This window comes from Phaenicophaeus curvirostris, chromosome 5, assembly GCF_032191515.1.
Source record: "Phaenicophaeus curvirostris isolate KB17595 chromosome 5, BPBGC_Pcur_1.0, whole genome shotgun sequence".
Classification (NCBI taxonomy): domain Eukaryota; kingdom Metazoa; phylum Chordata; class Aves; order Cuculiformes; family Cuculidae; genus Phaenicophaeus; species Phaenicophaeus curvirostris.
The window spans coordinates 43,904,882-43,922,802 of NC_091396.1; the positions used below are offsets into that span (position 1 = coordinate 43,904,882).

Sequence of the window (17,921 nt, forward strand, 5' to 3'; positions counted from 1 at the left end):
GCCCCCTCCGCCGGGCCGGGGATTGGCCGCGAGCGCGGAGCCGCCCCCGGCGGGAGCCACACGCGGGGCTCGGCCCCGGGGGCGGGGTCACGTGCCGAGGGGCGGGGTCACGCGTCGCGGGGGAGGGGGCCCGAATCACGTGCCGCTAGGGGGCGGGAAGCCTCCCGCGCGCGTCACGTGACGCGGGCAAAATGGCGGCCCCCGCGGACGGTAAGGCGTGAGGGGCGGGCGGCGCTGTTCCGCTCCGCCGGCGGGGCCTCACCTCTCTCCGTCCCCCCTCTCCCTTCCTCTATCCGCTGCAGGTGCTGACCTGGAGGCCTCGCTGTTGAGCTTCGAGAAGCTGGACCGCGCCTCCCCGGACCTGTGGCCCGAGCAGCGTAAGTGCGGCGGGCCCGCGGCCGCCGGTCCCGGGGGAGCTGGCGGCGGGGTGGCTGCCGCCGCCCAGGCGCTCACTCCCCGCTGCCCTTCGTTTTCTCTTACCAGTGCCCGGCGTTGCCGAGTTCGCCGCCTCCTTCAAAAGCGTGAGTGAACGCCGCTTTGCCTTCCGCGTTCCTCCTCGCGGCGGCGGCGGATCCACCGCTCCCACCGCGGGCTTTTTATCTGTTGTCTGTAAAGTATATCTTGGCTGTAGCTTCGGTATCTGTTGAAACGGTCGTTTTGTTTTCAATATCTCTTTCTCGTTATATATATAGCACCTAACGGAGCTTACTGCGAATAAGAATTACATCTTGGAAGGGATAGAAGGCTTCAAACTGTAGGAGATCCGCCTGTCTTACTGTCTTTGCCTTGTGGGTGTTAGTGTGCTGATGTTGACTCTTAAAATAGGCCAGGGAAGCTAAAACAAGACTAAACATAAAAGTATCTCTATAGACCACCTAGAACTCTCGTGTTTTGTTGCCAGAGTAACTGGTTGTCAAGAGGAGATCAGTCTTTTTTTTGTTTAATTCTAAAAATGCACTTACCTGGGTATGACTTTTTTATTCTTTTTAAAACAGCCTATTACAAGTTCTCCTCCCAAGTGGATGGCCGAATTAGAAAATGATGATATTGATATGTTAAAAGGTGCGTATGGACATCGTGGGAAGGAAGTAAGGTTGCCAGAGCAAGTGGGAATTCAGTACTTAAGAGATGTAGAGCACTTGTTCTTTAAATGTTCTGAGGGTGGAGGAGTAGGGACTAGTCCTTTTACATTGCTTAATACATATTTCAGAGTTTTGTCTTGGATGCCCAGATGCCTGGGCTTGGGGGGGTTTTGTCTTTTTTCTTTTTCTTAAATTTTGCTGTTGATCTGTTTAGTTTCTGAAGGCAAGAGTCTTCCATCAGTAAACTCTGTGGCCTCAGATCTTCAGCCCTCACGCATTTGCAGCATCTCCAGATCTGGTGTCTCTGTCTTGCTAATAATACTGATGCTGAACATGCTGGCAAATAAACATTTTTGATTAACCCAGTTACCTTCAAGAAAATATCTTGATGTCGGTGGCAGGTTCATTTTTCAAAACAAGCAAGGCTAGTTGAAACAGTGTTAAGTTACATATATATATTTTGCTTACCTTGCTTACTAGTCCCTCACTGCATGAGTCTAGTGGGTGTCTCCTGTGGCTTAAGAAGTGGCTTGAATTACTTGGTGGGCCTCAGCTAGTCAAACTTGGTGAGCACTTTAGTTTTGTTGATTGGCTTCTTCAGAGGTGCTTTATGCATGTGTTTTCAATCATAGAGCCAATATCTGGAGTTGAATGGTAAGAATGTGTGTGCAAGAAAGGCTAGCTAGCATGTAGATTTCTTGCATGTCACTGCTTTTAGTCTGCAGTGAATGTCATTACCATGCTCTACCTCTCAAGTGAATTCCAGATAAACTGTTGTAGAATGAAAGTGGGGACAAATTACTTTTGACTTAATAACGTATGTTGTTAATGTGCAATAAGTCCATTCTCTTGCATACTCTTGTAGCTTGTTCATGTAGCAGTGTGAACTTACAAGAACTTCCAAAATACAGGGCAAGTTGCTCGTTGCAATTATGACAGATTGCAGTGTGATCCAGATCCACGGCTGGCTTTTTCAGTTGAGAAAGCTGATCTTTTCTCAGTATGTTAAAATCGGGTGGCATCAGCTTGAATACTCTGTTCAATGGAAATAGATGTTGTCAGAAGTATGGTTTGAAAGTGCTCTGTGAAGTAGTAAACAGGTGAACTGTCAATAGAGGGCTTATAGCCAGTGTTAAAATTCACTTTTCTCTCTTCTTAGAGTTGGGGAGCCTCACTACAGCTAACCTGATGGAGAAGGTTCGTGGCCTGCAGAACCTAGCATATCAGCTAGGACTGGATGAATGTAAGTGCTATTCTAAGTGTGTATAGTGCAAGTGAATGTAAGCACAAATGTGACTGACTGCATTGCACATCTTCCCACTAAAATGTGCACTTATGTTACATTTGTAGCTGCAAAAGTGTGTTGGCAGATTTGGCAAGTATTAGACAGTCACAGTTGGTGACCTTCCAAAACAGGATGCTTTTTTGCTTCTTTAGCTGTTATTTCTACTTTCAGTTGTGGCAGAAGGTGGTGTCATTGACTCCTAAAGTTGGTCTTCCACTTACAAACAGCCAATTTTTTATCTTTTTTTTTTTTTTTTGAAGAAGGACTTGCATTCTTGATCGCATTTAGGACTTGTTAATAGTGTAATCCAGCCTTGAGAATTTAAAGAGGATTGTATTTCTTTAAAATGATACCTGTACGTACTGACACATTTAATGTTCTTGCTTAATTTTGCCTTAAGGTAGCCCTTAGTTGCTCAGGCTACACAAAACACCAAAAGTTTTAAAACTTGCAGATCTTCCATGTTTCTTTCAGTGGGTGACAAAGCAGAGTCTTCCTGACTAAACTTAGTGTATCTTAATGCTTTCTTATTAACAGTTCATTAAGCCTGTTTTAAACAACCCCACCCCCCACCCCCGCAAGTTTGTTTTCCTTTCAGTGGTAACATCTGTTAAGACTGTGTAAAGTGTTTAGTGAAGTAGAAGTTAAAGTATAACAATGTAAAACTGAGTCAAATATAAAAAGTGGCTGACGATTGGCTTCCTTGTTTAAGCTGTAGCCTTAAATGTCAGACAGCTTGGTCCTGCTAAATGGACTTTAAGCAGAGCCTGAGTTACACTGAAGCAAACAAGGTTGCTGTTTCCTTAGCAATATTCGGTGCATGCATTTCCATTTATTTTTACTGAGAACAAGTAAATACGGAAAGAAGACAAAGTGAGCAAATAATGAAATATCTGAGGTCCAGCAGTTACAACCTTTAGTTTATAGTAACTGAAATCTTAACTTTTCAAGCTGTAAGAAAGCTCTCCATGATTCTAACTTCTAGTTACTCAAGTCCATTTTTCTTTAGGCTATAACACATTGAATGCTTTGTGTGTCCTAATATACATTTATCTTAGGAAAAATTTTACAGAAAATTAGATACAGAGTTTGAACAGGGTTTGTTGGGACTGATTTTCCCAATACTGTCTTAAAGTTCTGTTACAGAGTTAGATAAGTGAGAGAACAAGAAGAATTGAAAAGATCTGCTCATTAAAGTTGAGACAGGTGTTTTTGATCCAGAGGTATTGGATTTGGTTGTGTCTTTGTGCATTGAAATTTAAGTCCCTTTTTGAATTGACTGTTCTGCCGCTGAGCAGTTTCCTCTAGATGGCAGCAGGAGGCTTCCCATGGAAGTCCTGCTGTTTTTTCTTTTGATATAAAACTGTACTATTTCAGTTATGATTTGAAGTTCTTCCTAGGATTTTTTTTTGGGGGGGACATTTCCTGTTCTGAATGTGTGCTGCCTTTTTTTCATAGTGCAAAGTGACATGCAGGACTGGGTGCCTCTTGAGAAGTTTATTTACAAGGGTACTATTGCAGCACTAAAATTGAAATCTGAGCAATTGATTTGTCTTGAAGTAGTTTAATGAATTACTGACCTATGTGCCTTGTTTCTTAAATTCTTATGAACTGTCTTACTATTTTGTGTATATAAGCAGACTTTCTTGACAAATTTGGAACAAATGTATTGAATGCTTTGTCCATCTAGGACAGTTGAATAATGTGATCTGGGTTCCACATATATAATTCCTGCTGTCCCTAACTTTTTGGCTATGGATTTCTCAGTTCCTTGTTTGGTTGCTTACTTCTCACAGATTTCTGTTCTTTACAACTGACTTTCCTTTCTCTTTTTCCCTTATGGGTACCTTTATTTTCTGTAACCCTGGCTGTTTTGTTGAATGCTCCATGGCTTCTGTGAATCAAATTTAATTGTTAACATGTAACTTATGTTTTCTTTCCAGCTTGTTTGATATCCAGTTGCATTTACAGTTGTGCTCCACTTTTAAAAGTAGTCAATTTTACCCTCTCTTCTATTTTACTGGTCTGTGCTTTAAGCTGTGTATTCTTATGTAATTTAAATAATTATTATCTTAATTAGTGCAGAGTTCTGTGAAATCTTTTCTTTATCAGATGAAACTGAATAGACTTGGCCTGCTTGGATTATAACAGTAGGTTCAAGAAACAGTCAACTAGAAACTTCAGAGGTGACTTTCACTCTACCTCAGACCTCTAACAGTGAATGTCATTGAGGGTCGAATAATGCTAATAGAGCTTTCTCTGGTATTTTATATGGGCATCTTAGGAGTCAGATTTCTTGCCCTCTGTTGCGGTTTCTGTGCAATATAGCAAGTACCTGTTTATACTGCAGTAGCCTTGTCTAATAACACATCAGACTCTGAGATGGGGTGCTAGTGTCAAAGGAGACGCTTGACAACTGCAGTGGTTAATGCTATGTTTGATAACGCTGGCTCCCTCCTTCTTGTCTGAAGGTTCAGTTACTACTTTTTGAATAAGGTAACTATTTATCTGTTCAGCAGTGTATCTGATTCTTCTAGCTTCAGTAGTACCTAGTATGTTTAATTCCTAGTCAGAAAAGATAAGTGGGTTATTTTCAGAGTTTTTTTACCCTTGTAGTTTAAAAAGACTTGTGTTTGGCAGATATTTTGAATTTTTTTTTAATCAAGTTTGTAAGTAAGAACCTTGATTTTTTTATTTAAGTGTATTTCTGAACGGTGGCTGCGTGATCTCCTGTACTTTCATTTGTGTCTTACTAAGATGCAGACCATTAAACTGCCAATAAAAGATGGGCCATCTTCCATAAATCAGAATTTGTTACTTGCACCATTTAATTTTGCTGATGAATTTAATTGAAGACCTTTCTTGTGGACCAGAAAGGATCTCCAAGGAGATAATGGAGAAACTTTTCTTCAGCTCTCCTCCTAGTATGGTAGTAGGTAGATTCTTACTCACTCAGGTCTGTTCCTTGCAGAGTATTCTTCCTTTCCTTAGCACAGGCTTCACCTGAAGGGTAGCCTTCCTTGACTGAAGCAGGGTTTTTGCAGCATAAATGAAGGATTGTCTTGGTTGTTTTTTTTTCTTTTGTTTTTACTCTCCTCTTAAAAGATAGGCTGTCCTTAGGTCCTTGGATTGGTTTTTTTGTTCTTTACTGCAAGGTGGTTCTGGAGATCTCCAGCAGCTTCCAGGCTTGGGACCTGCTAGGAATAATAATAAAATCTTGTAAAAATAAGGTTTTCTTGAGCACCTCTTCTGAGGTATCAGCTTATGTTTCCTTGCCTTCTTTTTAAGCTATGTACAATTCTACCTTGTCCTGTTGCTTGTTAGTGATTTTCTCTATTTGCTTCAGTTCTCACATTCTTCTATTCTCCTTCTGTTAAAGGGTTATTTTATTGTTTAGAATACATTGAAACCATTTTTAGTGCTAAAAAATCCTGCTTAGTTTGGATCTTTCTGTCCTTGTTAATGTGAGGATTGTAAGGGTGAGAGGAGGAACTACACTCAATAAGCACATCTATTTTTAATTGTTCATACAGTTATGGTGACTTTGGGAGTCATAGTATCACTGATCAATGTGAGCTGCAGGCAGTGAGTCTCATCTCTGCTGTTGGCAGAAGTCGGGTGTGGAAAAAAGGGTATAGACGTGTTGCCTTGTTATGGACATTTTTCTCCAGGTGTCTCCAGCTTTGCTTGGAGCAGGGTAGTGAGCCCCCAGCTGATGTGGAAAGCAAGAGGGAGTGAGTTTTTAGCTGTGAACCCAGTCACAAATCCTGACTCAATGTTTATGGCCCATAAAGCAGCAAATTTCAAAATAGTTTGTGTAAATATCTGCAAATTTTGACACTTAGCTGTGTTTTTCCACTCTGTGACCATTACAGCTTTCAGAGCAACTGAGTTGAAGTTCACTTTAGAGGATTTTTAAAGTCTTGGTTTCATGAGCTTGCAGCTCTGGGAAGTGCATATGTTGCTAGTAAACAAACTTGGTGTTAAGACACTTCTATTATCCTTGGCTGTAATTGTTTGTAAAGATTTGCCCTGTCTTCCTTTTGAATATATGTGTATGGAGAGGTGTACCAGCAAACTACATACATAGAGGAAAAAGCTTTAAAAAAATTGGGGTTTTTTCAAACTTTGTAACAAACTTGTATGTAAAACTAACATATCTGTTAGTAGGATGGGGAAAGCAGAAAAAACACCATGTCACTGAAGGAATGTGGTAGTCCAGGGACTTTTGAAGGCCCTGCTATTGCTTCCCTGTGAATCTATGATATTTTTTTCAGGTAACAATTCCTATACTGGTTCAAAAGTCCTAAAATGTGCATATATGTGTACCTGGTATCACAGCCATGTTGATAAAATCTCACTAATGCCAGAGAGATGATTTGGCTGCTATGCTGTCACAGTATAGCTTTGGTGATACTGCTAGTGCAAGCCTATTCTTTTTAGGCCCTAGTATGTTTGTGGAGGTAGCGGTGTTTTTGTGCAGTATCTGCCTTAAATATTGGAAAATGTGGGATAACTGACCCCACAGATGTGAATACAATTTATAATTTCTCTCTCGGTGACTTTTGCTCGTCTGCTTTCTTATGTGACATTAAGTTTTTATTTGGAGTTGAAGCTGTTTTGTCCTTTTCCTCCTGTAAAATTAGGAATGTTGGAATGTCTATGTCATCCAGTATTAAATCCTCAAACTCTTTGAAGAACAGCAATACAGTTACCGAACATGCTCAGCCAAGTCTCCCTGTTGATAGTCCCCTGTGTTTTTGTGTATCCTGGCTTTCACTGGGCTCTAGCAACTTTGCTCCGATTTTCTTTGTAATGCTGATTTGTTTCCCATACTTGTTCAAGCAAATTAAATATCACAGGTACAGTGGAAGAGGTATTTGATGCGAGCTGTCAAGGGCCTGAGAATTGGATCTGGATGGCCTGAGAGGTATCAGATGAACAGCAAAAAGTTGGCTGTCTTTTAGCACAACAGACTAATAAAGGGAATGTCATCCAGAGCTTTGTCAGTCAGTGATAGTTTTCCTTAATATAAAGAATAAGTAAATGACTAGGTGTGTTTAGCTTGGAGAGAGGCAACTGGTGCAGTATGTGGAAAAGATCTGTAAAACTGATTAATGCAGAGAATGTGTGACTAAGGAATGACTCTTCACTGTTTCTCATAGCGTGGGAGCCAAAGAGAATAAAATGGCATGTCAGGACAGACAGGAGGAGGTATTTGCACTGTGTACTAAAGTCAGAACTTATTGCTGCTGGAGGTTGCAGGCACAGAGTTTATCTCGCTCAGTAAATAAGACAAATTATTGGAAGGTAAATCCATCAAGGGGTGTCTGACCACAGAGAAGTCACCAGTGGCTTTGAAATCTTAGAAATGGAGAAAGCTGGGAGAGGTTTCTAGGTAGGTACTTCATTAGGTTGGAAAAGCCCCAGGGTCATCGAGTCCAACCATTCCTATCAAACACTAAACCATGCCCCTTAGCACCTCATCCACCCATCTTTTAGACACCTCCGGGAATGGTGACTCAGCCACCTCAACTCACTCTGCCAGTGCCCAGTGACCCTTTCTGTAAAACATTTTTTTCTGATGTCCAGCCTGATCCTCCCCTGGTGGAGCTTGAGGCCATTCCCTCTTGTCTTGTCCCCTGTCACCTGGGAGAAGAGGCCAGCTCCCTCCTCTCTACAACCTCCTTTCAGGTAGTTGTAGAGAGCAATAAGGTCTCTCCTCAGCTTCCTCCTCTCAAGGCTAAACAACTCCAGCTCTCTCAGCCGCTCCTCGTAAGACTTGTTCTCCAGCCCCTTCACCAGCTTTGTTGCTCTTCTCTGGGCACACTCCAAGAGCCACAACATCCTTCTTGTGGTGAGGGGCCCAGAACTGAACACAGGATTTGAGGTGCGGTCTCAGCAGTGCCGAGTACAGAGGGAGAATAACCTCCCTGGATCTGCTGGTCATGCCGTTTCTGATACAAGCCAAGATGCCATTGGCCTTCTTGGCCACCTGGGCACACTGCTGGCTCATGTTCAGTTGTCTGTCAACCAACGCCCCCAGGTCCTTCCCCTCCAGGCAGCTTTCTAGACAGACTTCTCCTAGTCTGTAGCACTGCACAGGGTTGTTGTGCCCCAAGTGCAGGACCCGGCATTTGGCCTTGTTAAACCTCATGCCATTGGTCTCAGCCCAGAAGTCCAGCCTGTTCAGATCCGTTTGCAGAGCCCCCCTACCCTCCAGCAGATTGACACTTCCACCCAGCTTAGTGTCACCTGCAAACTTGCTAAGGGTGCACTCAGTGCCTTCATCCAAGTCATTGATAAAGACAGAAGGGGTTTTGTTTGTTTATTTTATTAATACGCTAGACTGCATGGGAGTTAAGTAATGTCTACCAAAAATCACTGAGATGGAGAGACCCTTCCGGAGATGGCAAGAAACTGATGGGCACTGATGGCTACCTTGCTCCCAAGTTAAGCTGTCTTGATTGTGAATTGTAGTCCTACGCAGCCTCAGCAGCTTCTGAAATTTCTGGAAAATCGTAAAGGTGTCCTTCTGAACAAGCTATTCACAGTGCCCCTCTGTCTCAGATTGGTAGTCTTTAGGTTTTAATTTCTTTCAGATAAATGCTGTCTACCATGATCTCTTGCCTGCAAGTTCAGCTTTTTTTTTTTTTTTTTCCAGGGGTGGAGCAGTTGCATCTTTTTCCTTTATCAGGATTTAACTGAAGCATATTTTGAAACATAGATTCTTAGTTCTACTTGTGATACTTGCAGGCTACTCTTGACACAGATATTTTCAAGGCTGGATATGTCTTCCCTGCATGACTGAATGTGAATTCACTCATTGAGGTTGTTGATTTGGGTTTTTTTTCTCCTTTTATTGCTGCTGATTGTAGGTAGGATGTGCTTAAACCAAGGGCTCCAACTTTGGTGGTCTGAACTTGTGTTAACTATTAAACTAAAAAAACAGGTCATGACAGTTAATAAACTTTAACTTAGTGTAAGTTGTTGAATTAGAATCCAAGTAAGGAAAGGAGAGAGGGCAATGTATCCCCTTACTGGAACATCTCTTCCCTTTTTTGTAGTGGGTTGTCTTTTCTGGGAGTGTCTAGATATAGTGCCAACATGCAGCCTTCAGGCTCCATGCAGAACACCTGGCCTTCACACTCAAACAGGCTTCTATCAGTGATGCAGTTGATCAGATAAAAATCTCTCCTGACCGTAACCAGTTTTTCTTTAGTCCTAAGTCAATCATCACACAGGGGTTTTAAGCTCAGAAGCTTTACTTTACATTTGTGACCATGCCCTGCTTCCTGCAGTACAATTGCCCCGTGTTTTTTCAGGTCTGTATGTACACTTGTCTGTAACAAAATGTTTCAGATTGTTACATTTGTAGGAAATCAACATATCAACAAATATGTGTAAGTAAAGAGTGTTTTAATATTCAGAGTGTCAATGGGGTGTCTGTTTCATGGTGTCTTCTGAAATCTCTCATTGGTCCATTCTAGTAAAAGCTGTTTGTCCCCTCTCTGCAGTCTGGGAAGCTGCATGAAAGACAACTGGATTTATATGGTTTCTTGTTAGCCAAAATGAGGTTTTGGAATCTGTGTAGAAGAACAGACTCTTTCCTGAACATAAACTCTTTCCTTATTTACTTGGAGAAACAGACTGCCTAAAGTGTTCTGGTGGAGCTGGAGAAGAGTGACTTTTGGAGAAGGAAAAAGGAAATAGTGTGTCACATGATGTGGATCCAAGTCTAGATCCCACAGCAGGGGTCTCTGTGGCAGTTATTAGAAAGGTGCAGCCATGTTCTTGACTGCTGACAAGGGTAAGGAGGATGTTCACTTTTTCTTTGTTAGAAGCTGGCACCTCCAGAACTATTGTGCTTGTAGCACTAGTGTGTCTGTATTACTCTGAAACGAGAAGGAATACAATCTGTTTTGGAATCGCCTGCATTGTTCTAAATATGCTGGACTCAGAAGAGAGCTCATTATGCCCTTAAACTTAAAAGACACTGTTTGTTTACTCTTGCAAGGTGAGCTATTCTGCATAGGAGGCATCAGTTTGAGGTGTATGTACTTTAGTTATTTCTGCTGTGCTTAGAATTTTCTTTGTAGCAACTTTTTTTTTGGTTGGTTTCTACATTCCCTGCCTTGCTGAATGAATTTTCATTGTGTTTCAGCTCTGTCTGAAAGCATATTTCTCCCTTATTTTGTTATTTAGTACTGTGTTTGGCAAGGGCTTTATGTGAAATTGTATACTTCATATGCTTCAAAGCTTGAAGGCAGAGTTTTATGGCTGGACAAGAAAATAATGCTCTTTGGACACTGGGTTTCTGTAATATGCAGTTAGCTTAGGGATTTACTTAGTTGAGTTAGTAGCCTTCTTCCAGAAAATGTCTCACATTTTGGATGGTTCATTTGTGGATTAGGAGATGATTACAGAGTTTTTCAGGAACTACACAATCAGTTGAAATAGTTATTTTTGTTTTCCTCAGTAGGAAAAAATAGGAGGCTGCTTTCAGTTTACATTGATAGTAATTCTTGGTCCATATTTGATGGTTTCAGAGAGGTAAAAAGAACGCTTACATTGTCTGTTAAGATGTTTATATGGCCCTGTCACTATGATGTCCAAGCTGCTATGATTTCCATGCAAAACCTTGGCCTTTCTCCCGATACTATCTGTACCCTCCTCCCACACAGTAGATCTGCTTCTTCATTTCAATGCTTGGCACTATGGTAGGAGATACTCTGCATCTGCAGAGGGATGAGGAAGTCACCTTTCCTTATACTACTCACTGGGTGGCTTATTTACAGTCAGGATGCTTCTGGGGCAGCTCCTGTTGGTAGAGTGAGACATCAGAATACCAGCTTGAAATTGCCATTCATATGTGTTCTGTGAATTAGCTAATTTTGACATGTAGGTAGTTAAGAAATGATTACAGTCTGAGGAGTCACGACCTCAAGTTTTTATCATTTCCATTGGCTTGTGCCCGAGTTTGGAAGTGAAAAAGGTATAGGAAGTTTTAATTGTACCTGTATGATTTATCCTCAGTCAGCTCTTTAATTTCTTCTGGCTGTCTGAGGTTTCCGACATGCTGTAAATTTCTCCAACTTTTTCATTATCTGCAATTTCTTTATGACTCATGAATCGGAGTGGAGAGAGAGTGTGGATTTACAGCAGAGATAAACATGTCCATAAAGTCTGTATCTGTGTCAGTAATTGTACTGCTGTCAGTGACTGTCCTGTTTTACAGGTCTCTCTTGGGAGAGGAACACGCTTTGCTACCAGTGTCAGAGAAGTGTTCGCTATGATTTGCATTAACTTGCGAGGAGATTAGGTTGTGGTGGTGAGGGTGGAAATTGAGTCTGGACCTTGGCTTCTATTGTTTTTTTTAAATAAGTGGGTGTGTGGTTGAGTTGCCCTCTATGTGCAGAAAAAAAACAGGTCCATACTGTTCTTAAATACAAAATCAGGGGTATAGTCTACTGATGATATCAAATGTGATACTACCCATATGCATAAATAGTGCATTCTTACCATAAAACAAATGCTGTATCTAGGTAACTGTCATATATGGAAAAAATACTGCAGGGATCCTTAGGGTGTTTGCTGCCTGCTGGTGAAGGAGAATAAATATTTCTCTAAGCATCGAGAAATGTCTGCATCTTTGCCTTCTCCCCCCTCCCTTACTCTGAGGGGAAAGTGCTATTGTGGATTTTGATCGCGAGTACTAATACAGTGTCCTAGTCTTTAGGCTAGGATGGCTCTGCTTGTTGCAGAAGGAGGTATATGCTGTTGGAGTTTGAGAAGAAGGGGGAAAATCTCTAAAACTCTCCTAAATGTGTCAGAAGATCAAACTTCTGCAATTTCTCTTTCCTTTTACTTTCTGTTTGATGTCTGTTGTTGATATTTGTGTATGTGGAATCTCCTTTTGTTAGATCATATAGTTTGGGTTGGATTTTTTTTACCTTCATACTGTGACAAGAAGTTACTAATTATTTTCTCACAGAATTATTTTTAAATATTCAAAGTGATTGTAAAAACCCTAATTTCAATTATGTCAAGTACGCACTGAGACTCCCAAATGCAGCTGATTGAATTTTTCTGTCTGCTGGACATCTTTTACAGAAGGGAGATTATCATAAACAGTGTAAACTCTGTGATTGTGTAAATAGCTTTTAAATGTGTGTAGATGTAGAAGTGTTAGAAATGTTAAGATGATGTCTGCCATTGTATGTTGGTTAATTCTGGAGCATGATGTAAATACAAAGGGGAGCTTGTTGAGTTGTTGGAGCGTGTCCATCTAGCTCTGCTAATTGAGTTTCCAAAGTTACATATAAGTACCATGTGTGAAGTGGCTCAATAGCTGGCAGATAACTGCTCTTAAAACTGCTATTGATCCTTTTGAGGGATGTTCAATGCAACGGCAACATTCTGAACAAAAGTTAAGTTACTATGAGATGCTTTTTACTTGATCTTTATTGAAATTTTTGTTTGTTTTTCTTCCTTTTATCTCCTCCTCTATGTCCCCATACCTAGTCTGTGGAGTCTGTTAAAGCAAATGTCACCTCTGAAAGCTACTTTGACCAGAATGTATTACTTGCTTTAGTAAAACAAACCAAAGACCAAACAAAAAAAGCCAACAAATCCCACACAAAACATTTGTATTATATCCTGATATTTCTTTCTAAAAATGTCTCTTCTGAAAGTCTGTTTTGTCTCTTATAGTTTGTTTGATAGTAGGAAGAAATGCTGCAGTAGTTTGATCTTTTCTGGAAAAGAATTGTTCGGTTTATGTTGATAGAGTGAAGGTTGATCTAGATGCTTCCTGTGGTTAACAGAAGGGAGCCTTTTCAGTGTTAATGGGAAGAAGAGGAAGAGTTCTGATTAATCTGGAGACAAACTGACCAAACTGCTTTGAAGGCTGAAATCATCCATCTGATCCATCGCCATTGGTCTTTGCAGGATTGTTGGTATGCTACTCAGAGCAGTAATTTGTGCTTTGTGTGGACATCTGGAATACTAGCATTTGTCAGTCAAGCAGTGGAACACGTTGTGCAGCCACCAGGGTGGTTGTGCAGTCTTTCTTCTTGGAGGTTTTTCAGACCTGACTGAACAAAGCCTTAAGCAACATGATCTGACCCCATAATCAACCCTACTTTGAGTAGGAGACCTCCTGAGCCCTTGTAAGCCAGATCATCTAGTGATTCAATGATTATGTGATCAAAGATCCTTTCTAGAGTAAGTTAATTCAAAGCCCGTATTCCCCAATCTCAGCTGAACACAGCATGAAATAGTTGGTTCAGCTTATGAGTATTAAGCTTGAGATCTCAGGTGCAACTCCATAGTCTGCCTCCTTGTGAGCAGCCTGATTAGGAGTAAGAAATCCAAGGATTCATGTGTTGCAGTGATGGCTTTTGTGCTTTTGGGGGATGATGAAAGGGACTTCCAAATATTTTCATCCACAGAGATGATTATAAGTCTATGCAGCTTGGGCTTGGGAACCTGTTTTCTGGGTAGGGAGATTAATTCATTACCATCCTTTAAGCAGAGGAAGACAATGGTCCTCAACATATGCAGTGGTTCTCGCATATCTCTGCTCAAGGGAACAATGAAAGCAACTTCATCTGTCTAGACAAGTAAGAGGTCAATGGGACTTGACTGAAGAGCTTTTAGCCACAAAAGTAAAGGAATGGGCTGTCACATTAAAGCATTTCTATCTGCCACATGCTTGGCACAGAAAGAAACATGACTACAAACAAAATGTTCTTACATTATACTGTCAGAACCCTATTTTTTGCTACTCTCATTCTGACAGGATAACTTGTAGACTACTGTCAGTGGAGGAATTGAGGATGGGGAAAAGTTTGATCAAGCATAAGGTTTTGTGCATTTTTCCATTATGGTTCAAAACCACAAAAATGCCTGACAAATCTCAAGAGATGCTTTGGGACTCTGAAACCTTTGCAACTGGTCTGTATTTATTTTTTAAAATTCTTCTGTTGTCTATGCCTCAATCCAATTAAAACTTTTCTACTTCTTCTGTGTTTACTACTTCCTCTGTATTTACAAATATTGGAAAGATTATCCCTGTATCATCTCTGTCTGGAATACTTGCCTGTAAATTTTAGCTTCTGAAGTGAAAAGAGACTTTTCTTCCACAGTAGGGGTAGTTGGACCTATCTGCAGAGCAGCCACTGATTCTAGTGAAAAGTCACTTTGGAGTCCTTGGCTCAGTTTCTGGCACTACCACTATTCGGCTTGATTAATTTATTTGCCTTATGATATGTCCCTGCTTCCCCAGATGTAAGCTGGAATTCATGCTAATGTTCTTTTGCAAGATATTGGAAAAATCACAGATTTTAAAAAACAACTTATAAAGCCTTTATAATTAATTATCTTTGATGGGTTGATCCTGGCTGGATGCCAGGTGCTCTCCAAAGGTGCTCTAATCACCACCCCTCCTCAGCTGGCCAGGGGAGAGAAATATAACAAGCCTCATGGGTTGAGATAAGGACAGGGAAATCACTCAGCAATTACCATCATGGGCAAAACAGACTTGACTTGGGGAGATTAATTTATTACCAATTAGAAGTCAAGAGTAGGGTAATGAGAAGTAAAAACCAAATCTTAAAACTCATTCCCACCCACTCCTCTCTTCTTCCCAGGCTTGGCTTCACTCATGATTATCTCTACCTTCTCCCTGCCTCCGAACAGTGCAGTGGAGTGGGGAATGGGGGTTCCAGTCAGTTTATCAGTCTGTGCTGCCCCTTTTTTTCCTCAGGGGAGGACTCCTCACACTCTGCCCCTGCTCCAGGTCCTGGAATACCTCCTGCAGGAAATGGTCCTCCACAAACTTCTGCAATGCGAGCCGAGCCGTTCCTGTGGGCTGCAGTTCTCAAACTGCTCCAGAGTGGGTCCCCCACAGGGTCACAAGTCCTGCCAGCAAAGCTGCTCTAGTGTGGGCTTGTCTCTTCACAGATGTGCTGGTCTTGCCAGGAGCCTGCTCCAGTGCAGGCTTCTCACAGGGTCACAGCCTCCTTTGAGAGCATCTGCCTGCTCTGCTATGGAGTCCTTCATGGGCTGCAAGTGGATATCTGCTCTGCTGTTAACCTCTGTGGGCTGCAGGGGCACAGCCTGCCTCACTGTGATCTGCACCATGGGCTGCAGGGAGATCTCTGCTCTGGTGCCTGGAGCACATCCCTCCCCGTCTTCACTCACCTTGGTGTCTGCAGAGTTGTTGCTCACATATTCTCACCCCTCCCTTTCCGCTGCTGTTGCCGAGTGGCTTTTTTCCTCTTCAGATATGTTATCCCAGAGGTCCTATCACCATTGCTTATGGGCTTAGCCTTGGTTAGTGGTGAGTCTGTCTTGAAGCTGGGCTTTTCTTGGAGCCAGCTGGCATTGGCTCTATTGGACATCGGGGAGGCTTTAGCAATGCCTCACAGAAGCCACACCTGTAGTCCCCTGCTGCCAAAATCTTGCCACACAAACCCAATGCATTATCCTATCCTGTCCTGTATGCTTTTCGTTGTTGTCTCCTGCTTGCTCTTATTATATGCCACAGGAAGGCATCGTTAGCATATTGTATATGTCATCACCAGAAGTAAAATGAATATGTGGTGATGAAAGAGATCTTAATATCAATTGTTTTTCAGCCTGAGGCCTAAGCAAGGTGTCTGAGAAAAACAAGCCTATTCTCACTTATTTACTGACATTTGATAGGAATGGTTGGACTCAAATGATCTGGTGGGTCTCTTCCAACCTGGTTATTCTATGATTCTATGAAAATAATAATGCGGTGCTTGAGGTTTACCACGGAGAGTTGTCCTCAGGGAGAGTTGTCCCTGCAGAGCTGGCTGCTGTGGAGAGAGGTCCCTTTTCCCTTGAGGAAAGCTATTCATGTGCATTTTGCTGCAAAAGCTGTGTGGTTTCTGGTTCCGTAATCGTGAGGTTGGGGTGATGCTGCCTCATGGCCACCTCTCCTCAGGGGGGTTGATGGTAATGGTTGAACTTGATGATCCAATGGGTCCTTTCCAACCTAGTGATTCTATGATTATATATACACACAACAATATTTCTATTTCAAAGCAGCACAAAGGCTAAAATCAATTAGTATGTGTCCATACTAAAATAAGGGATTATTTACCTGTTTGGTGTCACATTTGCCTTGCTAGCTCGGAGGCAGTGGGATTATTCAGTACATAAGTATCAGTCTCACTGTTTTGTTCAGCCAGTGTTTGTGCTTTGTGAAAGGCAAAACAGTGTATTTGTCAAATAGGCTGACATAGTAGGTGGGCTATTGCAATATTCCTTTTCAGTTTTCTCTGTTTTGTATCTGGTGATAATGCATACAAAGCTATGCAAAAAATCTCTTAGCATTTTGTCACTTAATATTGAGTGGTTTCAGTTGTTCTGAGCATGAAGTCTTCGATAAGATCAATAATGGACTTGCCACCTTACCTCCTGCATCTCCAGTAAATGTAGCTCTGAACATGCTGTCTGTATAATGTTGCCAGACCAAGTCTGATTGTATCTGTCTCTTATTGCCTCATTAACTTGTGAGCATTAGAACAAGATAAAAATGCCCTGAAGCCTCTTATCTGATGATTGTTGTAACCTTCTGAGTGCCATTAGTTTAAGTTTGCAATCAAATGCTTCCCCTGAGTATAAGGAGCACTGATTAAACTTGAAGCATCCCTAGAGGCGTTTTCAGCTGTCAGGGAGGTGGTGGCTGTCCCTCTCCAAAAGGAGAAGGGGGGCTGCAGGTCCCGGTGGGGCGGCCACTCTGCAGACCTCCACGTGGCTGCCCCAGCTGTTCCGCTTTGCCTAATGAATTGTTTTACAAGGAGAGGCTGGATATTGTCATCACAAGCTGCCTTCCCCAGGGACTGAAGCCAGCCTGATAATGACTAATGTTAGTGATAGTAATTGAAGTGTGATGGCTCTCCAGGGACTTGAACACACGTAGAGCTGTCAGGCACTTGTGGCTGGTACAGTCCCATGAATACCTTAGAAATGCTTTTTAATTGCTTGACTTTCATAACTAGTTCCCATATATCTCCTGCAGAAATAGACATTTTTTTTATGGGGGAAGGGAAAAGACTCTGAGGACACTGCTATGACCCTTGGTTTACACATCTAGTTTACTGCCCTGATGTGTTTCTAATGAGGGTGGTTGTGTGTACCTGCTCCCCTCAGGTCTCAGTGTGGATCTGTTCAGTGTCTCTGCCCAGGTCTGTCTAACTGATGTCACCTGAACATATGTTTGGGTTATGTCTGAGCCTGGTCTTCTGTGATGCTGATCCTCAATGCATAGAGATTGTACTTGATTATAAGGGAACACAGTAACTTTATGTCAGAATATCAAAGGATCACTGGTATTGATAGTGTGGAAGTAAAGACAGCCATTTGCATTTTGTTAGGCATTGAAAACTGGATGTAAGACAGAATAAAAATCTTATAAAAAAACCTAGCATATCCATGTGTCCCAACAGGACTGGAATTTATGGCCATTAGCTTTCTGAGGTTTAGGACAGACAATCAAGTGATCTATATAAAACAGAGTG

General features: G+C 41.8%; 1 protein-coding gene across 1 annotated transcript in view; it reads left to right on the forward strand.

Annotated features, from left to right (window-relative positions):
* The first annotated feature begins 153 nt into the window (after nucleotides 1-153).
* LIN52 (lin-52 DREAM MuvB core complex component) overlaps nucleotides 154-17,921 on the forward strand; it is a 47,753-nt gene continuing 29,985 nt past the window's right edge. The window contains exons 1-5 of the mRNA XM_069858488.1: nucleotides 154-210; nucleotides 303-377; nucleotides 484-521; nucleotides 996-1,062; nucleotides 2,242-2,325. Coding sequence (XP_069714589.1) covers nucleotides 192-210; nucleotides 303-377; nucleotides 484-521; nucleotides 996-1,062; nucleotides 2,242-2,325 — 283 coding nt within the window. The 5' untranslated portion in view covers nucleotides 154-191. The remainder of the gene's footprint in view (nucleotides 211-302; nucleotides 378-483; nucleotides 522-995; nucleotides 1,063-2,241; nucleotides 2,326-17,921) is intronic.